This window comes from Antedon mediterranea, chromosome 1 (assembly GCF_964355755.1).
Source record: "Antedon mediterranea chromosome 1, ecAntMedi1.1, whole genome shotgun sequence".
In the NCBI taxonomy this organism is placed as follows: Eukaryota; Metazoa; Echinodermata; class Crinoidea; order Comatulida; family Antedonidae; genus Antedon; species Antedon mediterranea.
In genome coordinates, this window is record NC_092670.1 from 25,833,388 (window position 1) to 25,855,468 (window position 22,081).

General features: G+C 32.6%; 1 protein-coding gene across 2 annotated transcripts; it reads left to right on the forward strand.

The window, feature by feature from the left end:
- Positions 1-858: 858 nt before the first annotated feature.
- Positions 859-21,841, forward strand: LOC140063583 (uncharacterized). 2 transcript variants are annotated; one of them, XM_072109967.1, is made up of 17 exons: positions 859-941; positions 3,137-3,244; positions 5,282-5,523; positions 6,294-6,484; positions 8,252-8,376; positions 8,865-9,003; positions 15,383-15,497; positions 16,136-16,285; positions 16,491-16,531; positions 16,838-16,965; positions 17,149-17,532; positions 17,670-17,952; positions 18,113-18,300; positions 18,470-18,873; positions 19,209-19,314; positions 19,892-20,042; positions 20,582-21,841. In XM_072109967.1, the coding sequence occupies exons 2-17, from the start codon at positions 3,143-3,145 to the stop codon at positions 20,692-20,694; spliced, it is 2,862 nt and encodes a 953-aa protein (XP_071966068.1). In that variant the 5' UTR covers positions 859-941; positions 3,137-3,142; the 3' UTR covers positions 20,695-21,841. The 2 variants fall into 2 exon arrangements, with proteins under 2 accessions (XP_071966068.1, XP_071966069.1); XM_072109968.1 differs by lacking the exons at positions 19,209-19,314; positions 19,892-20,042 and having other exon boundaries at positions 18,470-18,662.
- Positions 21,842-22,081: the final 240 nt, after the last annotated feature.

Here is a 22,081-nt window from a genome sequence, read left to right on the forward strand (position 1 = left end):
AGAATTGGCATATGTAATTGTGTAGAAATAGTTCACGACTTTTTGCAATTTTGTTTTCGTAACGATAATAATAGACCTATTATAGTTTAAAAAAATTTTATAAAAATAATAAATGCACAATATTCCACTTTCGAATAATATTGTTTGTATCGACATAAATAATGGTTAAGCTACTATTATAGTTTTTATTAATGAAACTAAGTAATTTAAGATTATGATTGGTGGATAGTTTTTAGACAGACACTAAAATCATGCGTCATATGAAAGTGAACTTTTGAAAAGGCCAACGAAATTTGAAGATAATTTTATACTTCCTGAAAATCAAGAATAGTGATGCTCTCAAATTGAGATGTGATAGATTGATTTATTTTAAAGTATCTGTAAATTTATCTGTAAAGTTGAATTTTAGAAATACCAAAGCACGATCATCTTTACGTATTAATGCTATAATTATTGTTCAAATATTATTTTTGTTACGCCTTTTAGGATATTGTACATAGATAATACTATAGGGCATAACGGGTTTATTTTAACTAATTAGTTACGGTCGGTACTACACTGATTATCACAACAGATTTACATTAAGTTGACAGAAAAATAAAAAATTACTTTTATAACAGCTGGCACAAAATGAAAACAACAAACAATACCCAGTCCCAATGGGTTAATCAAACGCCAAAACGCAGTTTGCTTTCTGGTAAAACAACGTACGTATTTTAAAAGCAAAGCAACACGACCAGCCAGTGCGTTAACCTATCGTCTGTACACGCGTCATTTAGCCAAAGTGAACTGTAGTGTTGAGTTGTGTCGAGGGAATACTTTCGAACGGGAAATCAGCTTAAGCGAATGCGGTCTGGCAGAGTATAAATGGACGGCAGTGAACTAACAAGCACTATATTCATACTTTTACAATTGAGCAGAGTAACAGGGAAAGACTATTGGTAAGTAAATTTCTTCTATTGTATCACATAACACATTTCCATTTCTAAAATTTTAAACTTATTTTATGTCATAACATTAGACGACTCCCCGATTCTGTAATCTTTGTCTCTGTAGAATAACTGTTGAAGGTTATTTAAACAGCATTGCGATTACTATTCCACAGTAAAAATAGAGAACAGCATGTTTGTACTTTATAAACATATGCTGTATCTGTTTCAACACCTACTGTACAAATCTATATGTATATTGTTAGACAACATCAATTTGTTTAATCAATCATATACAGTTATATTGTAATACTATTAGTATGTACTAATACTAATAATAAGTTTCGACAGCTTATTTGTATTTGAGTAACCTATAATTCAGTACCTATAACCTTTTAAAATGTTATTTTGTTTTCTGTGGTGTTTATGAAATTATATTTAATTGTTTGATGATTTAATCAAAAACATGTAAATTACACAAAATAATACAATATTCAAATGACATTAAGGTAAACAAAATTAAATTTCAGATAAACTTAAAAATCATTTTGAAAAAATAGGCCTATACTAGGCTGCTTTTATTTTATTGTTATGATTTGTAATATATCATAACATAAACTTGTCGTCAGTAACGACCTGCTTTTAAGTAATGCTGCTCTACAGTATGTCCGTAACTAAGGACTATAGGCCTACAGTGTTTTATGTTCACAAATTACTATGCAGAGAAGTGATTTGAGAGGTGAGTAGTTGTAGGTAGGTGATTAGTTCATATGTAATGTTTAATTACAATTTATAGCATAATATAATATTACTATGTTCTATGACATTTCAACAAATATTAGCTGCGAACACATGTGTGTTTTAGATCAGAAAAATAAGCAAGATTAAAAATGTATTGATATAAAGTTGCAACGTCATTACCCGACCACTTTGTATTGTTTTTAACAGGAATTGAATTAACGTCAAATGATTCTTAATGCCTACAAAACAGTCAGTTTATGGTAAAAGTAGTATTATATTATATTGATTGTTGTAAATGATACTACTAGATACGACAACTTTTTATTTAGTGAAGTGGTTGAATGACTTTCAATTTGCTGAACCATAAAGATTTTGCATATATTTTGTAGTATAAATAAATATTTTTATATTTTATTAAACAAAGTAAATTGAATAGATACTGTAGGCCTAAGTTAGATATATTGTACAATTGTTTATATAGATAGTAATCTCAAATATCTAAAAGAAAATCTTTCTACTTAATCTTAATTTATTTTAATAAGAATGTACTAAGTTAAAAACACCTGATCACTGATGCAACACTTAATTGTAAACAAAACACACAACTTGCTGGTGTATAGAAAGCATACAATTTTTCATCTTCAAAACTGGAACCATGATTTGAAATATGAGTGTAGATTGTGAATACCTTTCTTGTTTTGTACACGTTAATAAATAAATCTTTACGTTGTGCAAAAGGACGTATTTCTTATTATTTTATTATTATTATTATTATTATGAAAAATAAATAAATTATTTCTTTATAAAAATGATACAGATATATTGATATCTGATTTTAAATTTAGAATTAGAATTTTAAATACAAAAATTGAAATAGGCATAGATAGAAAACCATACAAATTGCTGAAATGAAACACCCGCTGCCATGACATTGGAATTGATTGTAGATAGAAAATACTTGACCCTCTTCTTAGAGTACATATAATATAATGCTTTTACTTTTACAAAACACTTGAAATGTATTTTTCCATTTTTATTAGTTGATTGTCAAAAGCTCCAGAGCGCTACGTACACAAATACACATTTTAAAATTTAGCGCGCATTACCATAACTGGTGTATGTGCATGAAAATATACAACACTTAAAATGACATGCCATAGGCCTATGACAAAGTGTTCCTGACTACATTCCTTTTAATGATCGGCTTTGAGGAAACCGACTTAACCTTCACTAACATTGGTTTAGATTGGTTTAGACAAATGTTAGACTTGAACAGACGATCTTGGAGGTGGTCTGTCTGCTATGGTAGTATTTAAAACAAACAAGCGATTCGAAATTGTATTTTAACTCTACTTCGTTTGAGTCACATTCGATTTTAATTTATACAGGAAATCGTTCATTACACGTACATCCGTATCTATACACATATTAATTCAATTCCTTATGTTTACTTTTTGGTTACACAGATAGAGATGCGATATATAATCTTTGGCCTTATTTACATCGTGCACATAGCTTCAGCTTTGCACTTTCGTGGCGGAACGTTTAGCTATGAAAGACTTGGCAGAAATAAGGTAAGACGTTAACTTGGATGCATCAATTTCAAATAGACACATAGAAAAACAACATAACATAATCCATCCTATACTAAATGATCTATCGCGATAATCATTATACATAGATATTCCGGCTCACTCGATCCATGGTTCTGGTGGTATAACGATTTGAAAACTTTAAACACTGAGAAATGAAATGAATGATGTAATTGTAGATCAAATGATATGTCGATGCCAAGCCATTGTAAAATAAACGTATGTTCCATGCAAACTAATAATACCCAGCTCCAACCTTGTCGCAGCATGCTCATCCTTTACTGAGATGTTTGTAGCTTCTCTCTACGTGAAATAAAAATATTAAGTTCATAATATTACGTTTCGATATTGTTGTCATTATTTGTATCAATTGATGATCATTTCCTATTTGCATTACTTTCTACTTGAAGTGGTTTTTGTGTGTCTCTATGGATAAATTATTAATAGAATGTACAATGTTAATAAACTTAAGTATTATTAGTAATAAAAAATCATCGAGAAGGCAATCCTAGATTCTTTTGAGATTGTGTCCTAAATCTCAATCGAAGAATACTGTCAAAATATCATCATTTATAGTGTGTAAATCGAAATAAATATATTTTTATATGGTTAGGCCATCAACATGAAACAAATTATATTAAGATAAGTAGAAGATAAAGTAATACGTTTCATTTGTTCAACCATCAAGTATTAAGTGTAAACCTTTTGGGTTTAAATTAGTAAATTTTGCGATATTTAATGTTATTGTTTATTGGATTTTCACTGCAAGAATGACAAGAATCTGTGTGTTATAAAATGGCTTATTGCACAACAAGTATAATCTGAAAATGTTATTACATCAAACAGTCTTAAATATTAAAAGTACAAACTTGATTTGCTATAAAAATATTTTCATTTTTACAGATGCACTATATAAAAAGTACAGATGTCACAATTATTAAATTATAATATAATATAATAATCAAAGGTTTGAACATGAGCATAAAATATTACATAAAAACTATCAATACAATTTATCATAAGTCTATTGCATTTATAAATAATTAACCAATTGAATTAGTAGTTATTAATGATGGTTAACTTTAAACACAAATAGAAGATGTATAATTTGCTTAAATAGAAGCAAGCCTTCTCTAACTTTATCTCATATTATATGGGTTTAAACTTACAATAAGTAAAATGTAGCCTATTATTATACAAACTATCTGACCTTAAAATGTAAGGTTGTCAATTTTGCAATGGTTTCATTAACGCAACAAAATTGTATTTTCTGATTCATCAACCTATTTTTTTTTTTTAAATTCATTAATTTCTATTGATACTAAAGTACTACTTAAATGTTTACCCCCAGAATCAAAATAAATCATAAAAATAATATGATAATTAATATAAATAGAATATTTATTTCGTTAAAAGCTGCTTGTCGCAAATAACGATGAAGAACAATAACAAAATTAACCGTTTTTACCACCCTTTGACGCCTTCTTGTGGTTTCATGATCAAAGTTTCCTTTTTAGTAGACTAAATTGCACTCTCCTTTGCCAAAAAACCTCATCACGTGTTTAGTAAAATTCCCCGTAGAGCGTGCGTCATCTCGGCAAAATTTCAAACTTTACAATTAAGGTACAAGCCAGGAAACGCATAACGTCGCGGGTACGAACGAATTTAGATTGTGGGAAACTCTACATTATAGTCACGTTTAAGCATGTTATGGAAATAATATGGGTGAATCATTATCTTCATAACTTTAGGCTGTTATTTTTTTGTCCAGCATGTATTAAGAATCTTTTTTCGAACGTCTGACTAGACAGATAATTGTTCAACAATACACAGACATACAGATTCAGACAACATTATCGTAATATTACTCATTAAAAAAAACATATATTTTTTTTCTTTTGATAGTATTTAGTTCCAAAATTAAAATGAACTAGCAAATATTACATAATTAAATAACTTCTATATTTTACTTAGGTTACTTATAAAATCTTTTTTTTATCGACAATAAAATGTTTTCAGCTAGAAGTAACATGGCGTCTAGCTGCACGTCGAGGGTGGGGTACTGAATATGGGTGTACCGAGATTGGTCAGGTGTTGACAGGTGAATACAATGTCGTTTTAAAATGCGCCGAATGTGCTACAAACCAAACGATAGCTGGACCTCTCACATACAAATGCATGGAGTACAGCGTAGACCAGGACTGGAGCATCGTGCAAGGGTCGATAATATATGAAGCGGACAGACCAAAATTCACAATGATGTAAGTGTGTCAATTTGGAAACGCATTCATTCGTTATGATCATTGTCAACAATATACAAGAAAAAGAAAACAATCAATACACTGATATGGATAGTTCAGATGCATTGACGAGATGCTTATTTCAATATTTTTCAGCAATTTATTATTAAAATTCTCTATTCATAATAAATAGTATTTAGTTAGTTCAGGAGCTTCTTTGAAAAGTCTATAATTCTATAAATTGATGCTAAGCGACCTTTAAGAAACGTATTCTATTCTTTTCTTTATTGGTAAACCAACCGATTCAATATTACCTGGTTGCCCTAGCCAACATTAAACAAATCCGTAAATCCGTATAATAGAGACACATTGATCAAACAGGTTTCTGAACTCACGAGACATTCAGTATTCCTACACGTTTCCCTGATGAAAACGGTTGAATTTTAACAAGCAACATCGTAGTTTGTACCATAAGAAAATAATAAGTAATAGTAATAAGTGTTGACTCCCGTCAAAATAATATTGTGTTTTGATTTAATTAATTTCAAATTTCAGGTTCAAGAAGTACCTATATGGAAGGGCAGCTTTGAACATAAAATTCACAATGCGTTATTCTCTCACTTATTGTTTCTAAATGTAACGTTACAGAAGCATGGGTCATAGCCCTGATTTTGATAAAGATGGAAATATACAACATCAAATCATTGTGTTTTTTTTTACAAAAGAAAACGAGGGAATCCACCATGGACCAATCACAATAACCATAATGAAAATTGCACATCTCCCTTTAGATACCAAGTGGAGCCGGAATCAGAATGCCGACAATCCAGTAACTGGGTAGAGTTAGAGAACTACGGTATGCAGACGTGTTGGCGAATGGTAACAAAAGTAGATCTGTCAATACCTAACCATTCTCCAGTTGTTACTATGTTACCTGTATTTACTGTTCGTAAAGGATGCACCAGCATTATCCCAATAGAAGGTATGCTTCAGCTTGGCTTTTCTTCCATGGTAGTGCATAAAATAGTTTAATCTGAAAAATGTTCTATTAAAAAAATTACATATTTTAACAGAAAGAAACAGCATAATTGAAAAAAATATTGTTATCGACCTAGTTTTCACTACTTTAGTACATTATAAGAACATGATTGGGGTTTGTATTAAACTACAAAATTATTTTTATTTTTTTTGCGTTAAAGCAGTATAAGCTTAACGTGTAGTGTTCATTAATTTCTTATTTAAACGAAGCTTATACAATATAATAATATTTTACCGTTATGAGAGAATACAGATTGTTCCTTCAATCATACAAAGAACCAGATTGATTTGAAGAGTGATCGCCAGTCTAGCATTTCCTTTGTTTACAAAAAATAATTTCACTAGAGATCATGATAAAATCAATAATTTGAAAGTCTGGAATTATGCTATATTAACAGACAATATTATATTAGTTTAGATTTTCGTCCTAGATAAATTGTTAGGTTTGCAGAGCAAGTTGATTATCTACAGACGATTTGTAGATAGGATAAAGACATTGAACGGAAATGAATATCAATATTATTTTCGTGTAAATTCTGGCTGACATGACTCAAGGGCTATTGTCTATAACATGACATATTGCTAGATATTATCAGCTATCATGAAAAACTAGTAAAATGGTAACAATTATATCCTTGTGTCTTTAATATAAAAAAAAATTACCATCAGAAGACCTATTACTAATAATATAACTTATTATTTGTCAAAAAATAGCATTTTTTGACAAAATGTTTAATGAAAGTGAATCTGAACACCATAATTAATTGTCTGTAACAGGGACTTCCACGATATAGGGTAGTGGCCTCCAATTTAAATTATGCAGATTAGTATTCTTTCCAGTGTCCAAAAATGACCTAACATTGATAATTGTGTTCATTTGTGGTCTAAAGAAAACAGTTCATCATAAAACATTTCTTGAAATGTTTCCAAAAGGGTATTCTTTTAGCTAAATCCCATGAACTATATACAAAAAAGTAATGTTATCATCTAATACCGTATAAAACAATTTAGTTTAACTTTTATGAAGTAAGCAGTACGTGCATAACTTCAACTTTCAACGGAGGGAAAGAATACATTTGATTGACAAAAGGTGACGTGTAACTAATAAAACTAATAAAAAAAAACATTTCAAGTAAGGTAAAACAAGTAAAGTTAACAAAAGCAGGAATAAGAATAAAAATAATAATAAACTTCGCTTTTTATTGTGCTCAATTTTAATGCACTGTAGGCCTACTTTATCACATAGTATAACAGTAACCAAACTGCTATTAAAATTACACAAAAAAAAGTAATTTAATTAACCTGTGAAACCCAATGGGGCTTCACATTGTTTGGTTGTTGCCTTTATTTACCAATCCACGCATACTTTTTTTTTCTCAAGAATTATGTACGTTATGCGATATTCTTTGTTTTTATAGCAGCGTACAGAAAATATCCAAATAAATCTAAGATTTGTTTATTGAAAAAACACAAATAAATGTACGAATGAAAAAATAAACAATTTATATATATATAATTATTTATTTAATAGTGTTTTAGATATTTGTGTTATTATCATCGTATAAAGAGATTATTTCTGACACACAATCTCCTTAAAATCCATAAATGTCTTTAAATATTTAAGGAAAGTTTAAACTTACATCTAGCCATTTTTGGCTAGCTATTTTGAAATAGGTAGGCCTATTAATTATAAACTATTGAATTCGTCTAGCTACTGATCCTGATGGCGATAATGTACGATGTAGATGGGCCGAGCTTCAAAAGAACGAGTGCCCACCGGACACACAGGGTAGACGAGTATGTGGACAAGCAACTGATTACGCCGAACTGGACTCGGTATGATTATTCATTTAATATATTCAAAATAAATAAGGATAAAATCGAAAATAGATTTTCTCTATTTTTATCAAAATTATCCCAATTAGACATGCACACTAAACTAGATAATGCCATTTTTTTAGAGTAAAAACAAAATGGCAGCAAATGTGAGATAATTGTAATCTCTTAAAATGTACCGAATAAATTTGTGGATAGTCAATTAATTGTAAACTTGCTATGAACTGTTAAAACACCATTCATAAGACCACCATCATATCTCTTTCCAAAATCACAACTCACCTTTTAAGTCATATATTTTGTTTTGCAATTCAATTATTGTAATAATATGCAGAATCAGGAATTGACCATGGTTATTAAGCCAATAATGTAATAGCGATTTATCCTGTCTACACCACATTCAAACCCAAAATAATCTCCTGGGACTTAATTCCCACTTAAAAGTAAATATTAAGTCAATGCTAACGTACAGTGTTAATTTTCAACAGAATCGGTGCCGCTTAACATTTCCTGCAGAAGGTGATCCCGGATGGTACGCTGCCACAATTATAGTTGAAGATATTGATAAGGCGACCGGGCAAGCAAAAAGCGCTATTCCGTTCCAATTTTTACTGAATGTTACTGAACGTAAGTTTTAGAAAATATTCTAATTTTATTTAAACTAGATTAATATCTCTAAATACAAACAACTTGCCAAAAAAGGAAACAAACTCTCATTCGAAAATTGTTTACCAGCTGGACTCAACTGTGTCTCTGAATAATTATGTTATGGTGTCTGAAAAATAAGTTAGAAAACTACTTCGGATTCATTTTGATAATATGATCGGATAATTTAGAAAAGTTGTTATACACATACTACATACAGGAAAGCGGCTAATACTGGAATTAAAAACCTATAATGTAATGGTTCCTCATGTAATATTCCTGTAGAATTAAAATAACTATATACATTATATATAATACACAGTTTTACTATTTATAAATAATTATTATATCGATAATCCTTTTATATAATTATTACCATATAATTATTATTGTAATACATTACATTATTTATTACATTATTGTTTTTTTTATAATATTATTTGCCAGCGTGATTTCCATGGATGGCTGTTATTGTTTGTTTTTTTTTTAATTGTCTTATATTTTTAAAAATTATATCCGTTTACGTTTTTCTTTTTTATAGCAGAAATTATTGTAGGCGTTAAAGATGTATTGTCCCCCAAAAACATGAAAAATAAAGATGAATTAAATCAGACTTTGATTATGCCATTTTGTAGTTTTAATCAAGTTAATCACTTTCGTAGAAAAAAAAACAGGAAAAAAATAATTGTTTTCACTTATGCTATAAAATGACAACATACATAGTTAAATTCAACCAAAAACCCATTGGCTGACAGCCAATTTGACCATTTTTGCTTTGAATTAAAGTTTTTTCAGTTAAATACATTTTCTTTCCATCCAATTTTTGGTCAAAGTTGATAACTATTATGTTACATTAAAATGGCATATTCAACAAAAAATTCGTTAAAATTATTTTTTCAGGGGGACAATACATCTTTAAATCTTCATCTATATTTTCAATTAAAAATAAGAAATATCTAATTCAACAATATTCATCTAAGGCTAATGTAGTTTACAACTATTTTTATAGGATGCATCTTGCTCTTTTTGGCGATACTCTGTTTAGTCATTATTGTACGAAGTCTGTCTATGTTTATTTACCTTACTATTATACTACAATGAATAATGAAATGTCCTTTGGATACTCAGTCTTAAAACACATTTGGCTTACCGTATTTGAGCCTTCACACACATAACAAAAAGTAGAGCCAATTTTAAGTGTTTAATTTGTGTTGAAACAGTACATGAATGAATAAATCATGTTGATGTGTGTATTACCAATTAAATAAAATAATACAATGCTATCAATCTACCCCACCAAATGTGGTAGATAATTCAACACATTGACTTAAATTAGATTCACAACGCGTTGAAGAAACAGCTTGTTGATGCAACACGTTAGTTAATAATGAGTCAATGCATTGACTCATCAGCTTTTACTATTAAGAAAGTTTCTTCAACTTATGAAGCATTCTCGACTGAGACGTGAAAGGTCATAACTCAAACATCGCCATACTGCACTCATTTGCGAGATGGAAAAAAAAGAGGAGAAATTATGTTCACTTGATATTATTTTTGTTTGGTATTATGATCAAAAAGGATTAGAACGTCGTGCCTTCACAAAAGTTAATATATTGAGCTAAATGTCATCTTAATATCCTATTTTTATTATATGACAATTTCCAATTGTATTACCTTATGATAATGATAATGATGATGACAATTTATATGTTTATGTTAAGTAAAAAAAAAATATTGATCGTTGTAAGTACTTTACCTACGTATTTAAACGTACATATAAATAAGATAATCACATATTCTACAGTATTCCTAGTTATCTAATCTTTTCAACTTTTTGAAGTTATTGAATAACCAGAATAATATTTATTTTGTCTCCAAATAAATGTTTTTCAAAATTTACTTAGTATAGTTATCCTTAATATCAAAATGTACTGTAGTTAGTCCACTAGTCAATTTTAACTTTAATTGTTACTATGCTTATTGCTGGTTTCGACCCCGGTACCACATTGTATTCTCAGTTTGGACATTTCAATACATTGGCTTGATTTGTACATTGTATATATTGTATTAGTACTACAGTAGCATTCACTGAGAGAAGTCCACAAGTTTTTATATTCTTTTTGATTGCAAGTACCAATTATTTTTAATCTTTGGTGTGTCTCTATTTGAGAATCACAGTGTGTGAGTAATTTTATCATTGATGCCTTTATCTTTGTTGACAATTATTTATAACAATTATATAGTACAGTATCTCTATTAAAGATATTATTTAATTTAGAATAGTATAGATAGCAGTTAAATTTGCATACGTTTTCATTTTCGCTTGAACAGCTAGATACAATGTTTGTACGCTGTATTGATATTTTTAATGTAGACGTCTAGATAACGTTTGTTGTAATCCTCCACAGTTATACCAATACAATATAATACGATACGAATGCACCTCTAATAAACGTGTCTTATTTGGTTATTTGCTACTTCGGTAACAGCAGAAGTAGCAGCCTACGGAGATCATTTAGACCTCCAGGCCGCACCACAAGTTTATCTGAACGTCATGGGTCTTCCGCCTCCTCAGAGTTCGGCTCAACGCAAGAAAACTATGTGACCGGACATTTCACAACCATCCCACAACGGCAATCCATGCAGTTACCAACAACTCTGTCGACCATTCCAGTCTCCAAGCAGTTGATGCATTAACAAAAAATCACCTTATGCTGAAAGAGCTTGTGGCTTTAGGTCTTCTAAAATTGAATGACAAGACAGCCAACTAAAGACATTTGAAGGCAACGTTCAAGAGAATCACCAATGACCCAAGTGGTTTGGGGAACAGTCATTACAACTTGCGATGCCTTTTAGAGCAATCAATGTAAATAATCCCGAGAAATGTTTACATGGTATGGGAAAATCTGGACAAAACGAATGGTGCTCCAGAAGTATATTGAAAGGGATCTACTCAAACGACTTGAAGAATTCCCAAAGTTTCAACTCAGGGACCAGCTAAAGCTTAAACACCTTCTTCTTGAAGTAAACTGTGCAAAAGAAGGACTGTACTCCGGATTACTGTCACTGAACTTAGCACATGGTGTAAATACGATAATTACGATAGTTAAAAATCTCCTGTATCAACTCCACAGCAAGATTTTTCTGCTCCAACCTCACAGCAAGACGGCGAGGAGAGGGAAGATGGAGTCAATCCTTCACTCTCACCGCTTGTACTAAAGTGTACACAAACATTCCCGGCGGACGTTCATGTTCCAAAATTTGCAAGGTGTTGATATATCTTCCCAGAAAACCGTGAAGCTGAGGCGCTTATGGTTACCAAAGTAATGGAACATTAACTAAAGCACAATTATTTGACCACTTCCGGAACACATCAAATGTAGTACAAGCACACAAAGTCAGAGAACAGATAAATGGCCCAGACGATGCTCCTTACGCTCAACGACTGGGTAGGCTGGGTAATTGTCAGCGAAACATATTTAGACGAAGTTCAACTGTCACTGCAGCAAATCAATGTATATACGGCGATTGTGACACAATTCCCAGTCTGCCCTAATGCGATTCACTTGAGCGAGCAAAACGGGGACAACGAGCCTAAAACAGTAGTTAAGGTTGGAGAAAACGATGATAAGCCTGCAATGTCTATTGAGGATCGTCAGTTCATTAGTGGACAATGATGCATTAAGGGATGACAAGGGTTGTTGGGTAGCTCCTCTACCATTCAAGCCGTTAAGCCAACCTCTACCGGACAATCGTGATCTGGCTCAATGAAGATTTAATAGTTTGTACAAAATATAATACAAATTTATCTAAGAAACCGGAACAGAAGAAACAATTCATCAACATGCTAAAAAACCGACACGCAGAAGTAGCACCGCCCATAGATGAAGGAAAAGGACGATGGTACCTCCCAATTTTTGGAGTTTATCACCAACATAAACCAGGCAAAATAAGGGTGGTGTTTTAGAGTGGAAAGGTGTGTCTCTCAACAAAGTTGTTGAGGTCAGGACCACTCAACAACTCCTCAAAGGCATTGACAACGAAGTAATTGATTACCGAATGAAAGTTCACGTATTTGGTAACAGTTAGTAACAATCACCGTCAGTTTCTATCTATTGTATGGGCAGAACAAATAATATGAAGAAAAATGTGGTTCAGACGCAAGCCAGCATATTTTGCGTAATGTTTACGTTGATGACGGACTAACATCATTACCTACCGCTGAAGAAGCAATTGCATTACCAAAAAACAGTGGACAAGTAATTCTTGCATTGTACAAAGCAGACAAGGCAAAAGGCTTGCAAAATATCAATCTTAAAAGTCATCTACGATGCCAACGAAGTATCGGGGTCTCATGGAACTTGGACACAGACAGCTTCACTTTCAAGATATTAGCGCAAAAGAATGATGAATACACAAGAAGGGGAGTTTTGTCTGTGGTCAACAGCCTATTTGACCCATTGGGTCTTGCATCACCAATCACTCTACAAGGAAAAAGCTGGAGCTCATTAAATTCTGCACGCACCACCAGTGACATACGGAAGGCTAGGAACATTATAGTTCAGACTGTCAAGACAGAAGTCGTCCAAGACGAAATGTCAAACCTCCAATCAGGAAGACCAATCCCAAAGATTACCATACAGAAATTAGCTCCATTTATTGGAAAAGACGGTCTTCTTAGAATAGGAGGACGGACACCACGATCAGACTCTGACTATGACCACAAACATCCATTAATTTTACCAGCATCAAATTATGTGTCAAGCTTTATTGTGAGGTTCTATCACCACAAAGTTTGTCACCAGGGTTGAAACATCACGGAAGTGGCTATACGATAAGGTGGATATTGGATCATCAGTGGTAAGCGACTTGTCTCTTCAATTGCATGACCTGCAGGGAATCAAGGGGTAAATTAGAGACCAATTGATCGTCTCTCATTATCGCCACCATTCACAAGTGTCGGAATAGATGTATTTGGTCCCAAATAAATAACAAATAATAACACGACAAACCAAAGGTGGCAGTGCCGACAGCAAACGATGGGCAGTTATGTTTGCTTGTATTTCGTCTTGGGCTGTCACATCGAGGTATTGTAATCGATGTCGTCTTCAAGTTTAATACATGCTCTTTGCTGATTCTTTTCTATTCGTGGACCGATCCGATCAGACAGATTTTCGTCGGTGCGGCAAAAGAACTTAATCTGTAAATCGCAAATCGCTACAGAAAAGAGGCTACAAGTGGATTTTTAATCCACCCCACGCATCCCACACTCGTGGCGGAAGTCATAGACATAATGAACTCAAGATCTCTAGTACCTGTATCAACGAACCCTGATGATCCAACCATACTTACACCTACCATGCTCCTCGCCCAAAAACGTGACCGCAGTTTAAAAACCTGTAGGGAACTTCGACCGACCTCAACCAAGCGTACACCTCATAATGGAAGCATGCAGTGAACAGGCCAGTAACAATAGTCGAGCGTTCCCGAGTGTGGATGGAAAGATAAGGAGAGTTGAATTGACGACGTGGAAAGATGGCGAAAACAGAAAGTATACTATAACCATTTCTGATCTTGTACTTGTGGACAGAGGACAATTAATGGCATTTTTTCTTCAAATAAATGTCTTTAAAAATGTACTGTAGTTAGTCCACTAGTTATTACCTCGGTACCACACTGTTTTCTCATTATGGGCACTTTTTTTAGGTTTGGATTATCTATTATTAAATAACTTGGCTTGATTTGTACATTGTATATACAGTATTAGTACTGCAGTAGCATTCATTGAGAGAAGTCCACCAGTTATTATATTCTTTTTGATTGCAAGTTTCAATTCTTTTTAGTCGCGTACAACGCGACTCTAGCCCACTATGTCGGTCGGTAAACACTGCATATTGAACTTTAAAAACGTTATTTTTAAAATTGAAAGAATGGATTTACACATTCATCGCATCGGACCTCGTGCAATGTGCTACCGTACCATTAAAAAAATGGAAAATCTGATTAAAACGGCCTCAAATTACGCTATAACACGTTGCTTCCAGGACCCCACCTTGGCGCCCCTGCCCCCAGCCTAGTGATGCTTGCTTCACTCGCATAGCCCCCGTCGGGGGAATTTAGATCCTGGTGCCATCGCTGTTACTATTAAACTCTACATTCGTGATAACCATAATAAAGTTTATAATTAACACATTGTTATTGTGTAAGGAATCAAGTAAATTGAATCTTAGTATAGGTATGGGTATAATTGGAGAGACAGATATGTCAATATCTTGTTCACAACAGTCAATGACATAGACAATCCTATCATCTAATAATCACATTTTAAATGTGTAAACTTTATTATTTCAATCTCTTTTAGCCGGAAGCTGTGTCGGACCCAAAGTTGATGGGCCTAGTTGCGATATTATTAGAGTTGGCGAAAGATGGACAGGAACCATTGTCGCCAAAATTGATCCTAAATCAGACGCCAATAAGTAAATAAATGTTGATATTTCAAATGTGTATGCATTACGGTATTCAAGTACTTGTACACCCATGACCAACATTTATGTTATTTTAGTTAAAGATGTATTGTCCCTGAAAAAATAATTCTTACAACATTTTTTGTTGAATATTCCATTTTAGTGTAACATAATAATTATCCACTTTGACCAAAAATTGGATCGAAAAAAAAATATATTTACCTGAAAAAATTTAAAGAAAAAATGGTCAAATTGGCTGCCAGCCAATGGATTTTTGGTTGAAATTAACCATTTATTTTGTCATTTTATAAGTGAAAACATGATTTTTTTAAATTTTTTTTTCTATGGAAGTGATTAACTTGATTAAAACTACAAAATAACATATTCAAAGTCTGATTGAATTAATCTTCATTTTTCATGTTTTTGGGGGACAATACATCTTTAAAAGTTAGTTTAAATTAGAAGGTCTATTTAAATAAACAAGTAACAACTCAAAGACATAATGCATATTTAGACATTTTTAGATCAAACGGATACATTGTTAATTATAGACTTAAATTCCATGTCTTAGCCATTACTTATTTTATGATTTGTATTAACCTAAATAACGATAGAATTTTACTTATATAATAGTATACTTTGCTTTATAGCGTTATTGGACTTCCTATGAGCCCACCTGACGGTATGACCAAGCGATATGTTCGTCCACCACCAGACAAGAAGGTTGTGGCACAGCTATCATACTCATCAAACCGACCAAGAACAGTTTCTTATTGTTACTCTGGTCTAGATAACAACTGGTAAGGGAAAATTGAATTTATACATACATCATTAAAATCACACATTCTACAAATCCAAATAAAATCGACATTCTATATGGAATGTGTTGCAGTTTGAAACTATTTTAAACTTTCATCATATAAATAATATTACAGGACTAAAATGTATCTAAAAATGTGACGTATATAATAAAGTATTCTGTTTTATTGCTCTCTGTCACTATAGGATACAAAGTGATCCAGTGTGTGGGAGAATTATTGTCTCCAGTAAGTACACTATCATGTTTTAAACATACAAATCATATCTCACAATCATACATCCTTTAGAAAACCACGAAATGGTTGTAAAAATATCAGTTCAATGATTACACACCAACAAACAAATATTTTTGCCCCGATAAGGTCTGAGGGTATAATTCACTTGGTTATAATACAGGAAAGTACTATAAAACCGTTACGTTAAAATTGTCACCGTGTAGCGTACGGTACTGAAATATATTTAGGCCTAAAATTAAATAACATCTGCTTAAAAATTGTGATTTTTATTTTCAAATTAAATTTTTAATAAATTAGACAAATTACCAAAAGCAACCGAAGACGTACAACCTGCAAGGATTCTTCCACTGCAGTCGACACCAGGACCTGGAACTCAATTTGGCAAGAATCCTCCAGCAACATGGAAAGTCAAGTTCAACAAACCAGTAATGTTATACTTTTTAGTACTGTATTAAGATATTACACTTTTTTGTCCTATTTCCCTTTTTTGTTAAGGACATACTTATTTTACAAACATATTATATTCATATTTCCACTTTCCACACAAAAAAAGATTTGTCTACATTACCGTATTCAATTTTGTATGAGGTTTTTTTCAAATAATATAGATCGAACGCCCAGAGCACGCAGCTTACATCAAGATTGTAGAAATTGGACGAAAAGGTCAGAAGACTATCGCAAAATATGATGTTAAAAATAGTAATCAGGTTACGTTAATGGGTGATACCGCAAGATTTAGACCACCACTGAATAAACTAAAAGACGGCGTGATGTACTCAATTCAAGTTGAAGCTGGTACCGGATTGGTCTACTATAAAGATCCATGTGGCAACGCACCAGCTGCAAAACCAAATGATGAGTCTATGTGGGTATTTGGTACGCAAGCCTGTACGCCCGCTGCTCCACCCAAAGTTGTCAAAGGCGGTTCTTTTCCAAGACCTGATATCAAGATTGACGGAGAAGAAACTTGGACCATTAAATTTAACAAAGAAGTAAGCCAATGGTGTTATCGCCCTAATTGTCTGAACATTTTCTATGTAGTAATAAAATTCAATGAAATACAATTTAAAAACAATGAAATAGGGTAAATTTATTGAAGTAAATTTTTATATGCGCTGTTCTTATATAGATTGAGCGACCGACTTCAACGGCTTTTGTTACCGTGGTGGAGTTGACCAGAAACGGAGAGAGGGAAGTTGCTAGACTTGATGCAAAAAACAGAAACCAGGTTATATTTCCAAATTATGACAAAACAATTATTAACGTGCGAGCACCATTAAATGTTTTGGAAGATGGTAATGTTTATGAACTGAGAGTAGAGAGTGGCGTAGCTGTTAGCTTCAACCCGAATACATGCCGAAATGAACTTTCAAGAAAACCATCTGCGAGAGCAGCATGGACCTTTAAAACACGTAAGTTAAATTTAAAAAATTATAAAGCTTAGCCCTATCAAACTATATTAATTTTAAAAATCGTAGTACGTGTATCGAAAGAAAGAAAGAACCGTCCTCATACAACACGATCGAAGAAGTCTAGACAAAGTTAACAGAAAAGTTATTTTCATTTCAACAGCACCTCCACCAGTTCCGTATGTAGATTGCCAAGATTATAAAATGACATTCTATGTGCCAATTAGACTAGCGAAAGGTATTGCAGCCAGATTCCTTCATTTGCATGATCCTAACTGTGTTGCTACAAGAATCAATGCTACCCACATAGCAGTTATGACATATTATGATGAGTGTGGAACCGTACAAAAGGTATATTTTATTTAGTGTATAATTAATCATTTATATTTTAGAATGCTATTTTGAAATGCTAATTAAAATTGCCAGCAATCCGCAATAATATTAAAATAAACTACGTTATAAATGTAAAAATAACACTATTAGTGATAGCATAATTATATTTCTACTTTGTCTGCTACAGACAATAACATCAGATATTACAAGATATGCAAATACACTTCGGAACGACGCAGAGCCGGTTATGAGAGGTGCGCCAGTTACTCGCCGTCAACACAACGTTGAGTTAAGATACATGTGTGAAGTGACAGGAACTAAACTGGACAGGATGTTTAATCCGAACACCGGTGTACAGTCCGACAAGTACAGAAATAATGGTAATATGAACACATATCTTGAGATGTATCCAACAGCACAATTCATCAATCCATACACGTCACCACCAAACGTTACATTTGAACAGACGTTGTATTTTGCTGGCCATGCCTATGATACGAACAAGGTTCTGGAGATTGAAAGCTGTCGGGCTACGAGTAAAGACAAAACCTGTACCAAATTTGACATTCCTTATGTCATGATTTCAGATGGGTAAATATGGTTTCTCAGTTATGACGAATTATTGACATTGATGTATAAACGGTGAACAAACGTACGAAACTTTATGACAATGACTAGTTTTGGATTCAAATTAATTACTATTTTTGTTTTGTAACGATATTGATGTTGACGATTTATCGTGCGTGTGTGCGTGTGTGTGTGATGAAAAAAGAAAAGAAATAAAGTAAAGTTTCATCTCCATTTTGTTACTTACTCCATTGATTTCAATATTATTGGCTATCACAAACTAAAAAATGGGCTAATAGCCTACTGATTACTGACTAACGCATGCATATTTACTAAAATAATACGTACCTTTTATTTAGATGTCCACTCGATCCAACATTACTGTTCTTGAATACGCCAGGTACATACACGAAAAGATTCTCGATGTCAACTCTGGCCCTGATCAACAAAGGAATGGAACACAACGTAAGGATACAATGAATAACATCTATTTATTTCTTAGGAACCCTCAGTTGACGAATACGAAACATGGCAGTAACAGCGACCATAGTAACTATGACAGACATTCAATAATAACATTTTGAACATTGATTGTAGAATATAGGACGGAGACAAAAGACAATAACCCACATTATCAACAATATTTAACCTCTACTAACAAATATATTATATAACATTGCTAACCTTAAGACAAAATAAAAAAGGCTTGATGAGTATCATACGTTAGTACATTACTGTAACATCAAAGTTATTAACAAAGATTGAACGAGGATCATTTCGACAGTTTTTTATCAATAACAATTGTATTACCAAGGTGAAAATGATACAGACTTAGTGGAAATGTAAATGAATTAACAATTCCAAGTTGTTCTTTACGTTTAGGACGCAGACAGGCTAACTATGACAACTTACGATTATATCTGTTATTCTGTTATTGTAAATAGCGTGACGAAACCGTTTCAGAGCCGTCGGAGTGGGGTTGACACTGGAAGAAGTTTAAATAAGATCATCATTGTTTTAAATTTCTCTATTCTATTGTTAGGTGATTGTTAAATGCCGCATGGTGGCTTGTGATGCTTCAAATATGCACGAATGTGACCGAATTCGGAGGTCACGTGACTTGTGCATGTTGGGTAATGCAGATTTTGGTGAAATGGCACCTGCCTATGTTCCACCAGCGGAGTCAATGAAACGTAATTATAGCCAGAAACCTAGTGGGCATATATTAGATTTCAGTAGATGATGATGATGTGATAAGAGATGAGAGTAGACCTACAGGAGGAAAGCATTTAGAGGAGAGAGCAATCAGGGTTCGATATGGTATACAGTACAGTAATAGTAGAAAACACAAAACCCAATCGTAAAATTATCAAATTTCTAATTTAATAGCATTTTGGTTTTAAAAAATATAGTTATTTAACAAAAATCAGTGTCGAAACAATAATTGTTTATACGTCATAACAGATAATTAAACCATTGTCCGGTTTGGTACAGGTTTTGCATTATTTATTTTGTTGAAAAATCAGACACTAATTATTCAATTATAACATTCAGTTCTAATCTAAAGTAACTTTCAAAAAAGAGACACGAATTATCTTATTCTAGTTGATAGGTTGACAGTTAAAAGTCAACTTAATTATTACTAAGTTTAAAAAAATGTCACTATTATTATTCATTTTTTGTGCCAAATTGCAAACTTATACAAACATTGAATGTTCTTCACTAATTGTAGTTGATGTTTCACCAAATGGACAAGGGAACCAAAGAAGAAGGCAACGGCAACGAGGAAGAGGACAAAATACTGGATATAATCAAAAGGGTGGATCCGGTTCCAACGAAAATTAAACATAATTCGCGATTCGCAAATCAGTCGAGTTATTGTATAGATGAGTCAAGTTCACGCTCTTCTTCGACGACACCTATACTAATAATGATATAGACACATACATTAGTATTGGTTTAGTTTGAATGTATCTTCCTTCTGACAAAATAAGCTTCTGATCATGGCTATTTCATCATTTGCTTACTAAGGACATTGTTATTTGTCAGGTGTTCACTCTGGTAGACTTAATAGAGTTTAAATTAATTAATAGCAAGAGCAAAACTTATAATACTCTCGGTGGTTGTGTGTTCCAATCAGTATAATACAATAATTTGTGTATGTATATCAAGTTAAATCATACCCCCACCCAGTTAGCTACGTAACACATACGTTAAATATTTATTTAAATCAATGGAACGTGGCACTACTTTGTTGACAGAACCTGACATTTTTTAACTGGAAATTGATTTGTAATCCTTATCCGCCGGTATACACATAAACAAAGAAAACATAGCGCTGCAATTTCTAATATTGTAGAGTATTATTAGTTTTTTCAGAGCTTATACTATAATAATTTTTAGTTCAAATGTAAAATTACCTCAGGGCTGTTCCCATTATTGATCTATTTTTAATTACTACCAGAAGTGCCTAAATGAATATTAATGTGTTAAATATTGGTTTATAAAAAATATATGTAAGTTTAGATTCTAGCGTATTTAAGACGTCTACCTTGTTAGTATTTCCCTAATACACATACCTGATTTTATAAACTGAACTTTTTTATACGCATCCACCAGCAAGTAACTCGCCAATTACAGGATTGATAAACTATTTTATAATTTATCGTGCTTATAAATTAAGTCTCATTTGAGGCTTAGGGAGTAGAGTTGAAAGAGTCGTAGTTACAATCCTGCCATTAGGTCAGGGTTGAACCCCGCCACTAGGTCACGATTGAACCCTGGACCTTGGGATTGTGAGGCAAGTACGTTAACCACCAAGCTACTGCTCCACTACATATTTAGAAAAGATTGCATCTTTCAGTTCGTCGAACCGTAGTATTATTAACATCTTTATAGTTCAATGTTTGCTTTGCTATATTATCATTTTGATTGTTTGCTTGTTCTAAATGTTATGTGCAATGATATCTAAATAAATGCTATTTACCTAAAATACTTTAGTTTTATTATTAGAGTTTTCTTTGTAGAGATGATTATATGTTAATTTGATACTACGAACTTTGTCATAGCCTAGCAGGCGCGGATCTCGATATCGGGGCCTTCATTATTCAAATCTTTTAGAGAAAAGCACATGTACTCATAAAGGTCCATTTAATGTCATTTTTTAACAAATTGTGTGAATATTCTGTGACAGCTACTACCCTTGGACTTTTTAGACACTATAGTGACCATA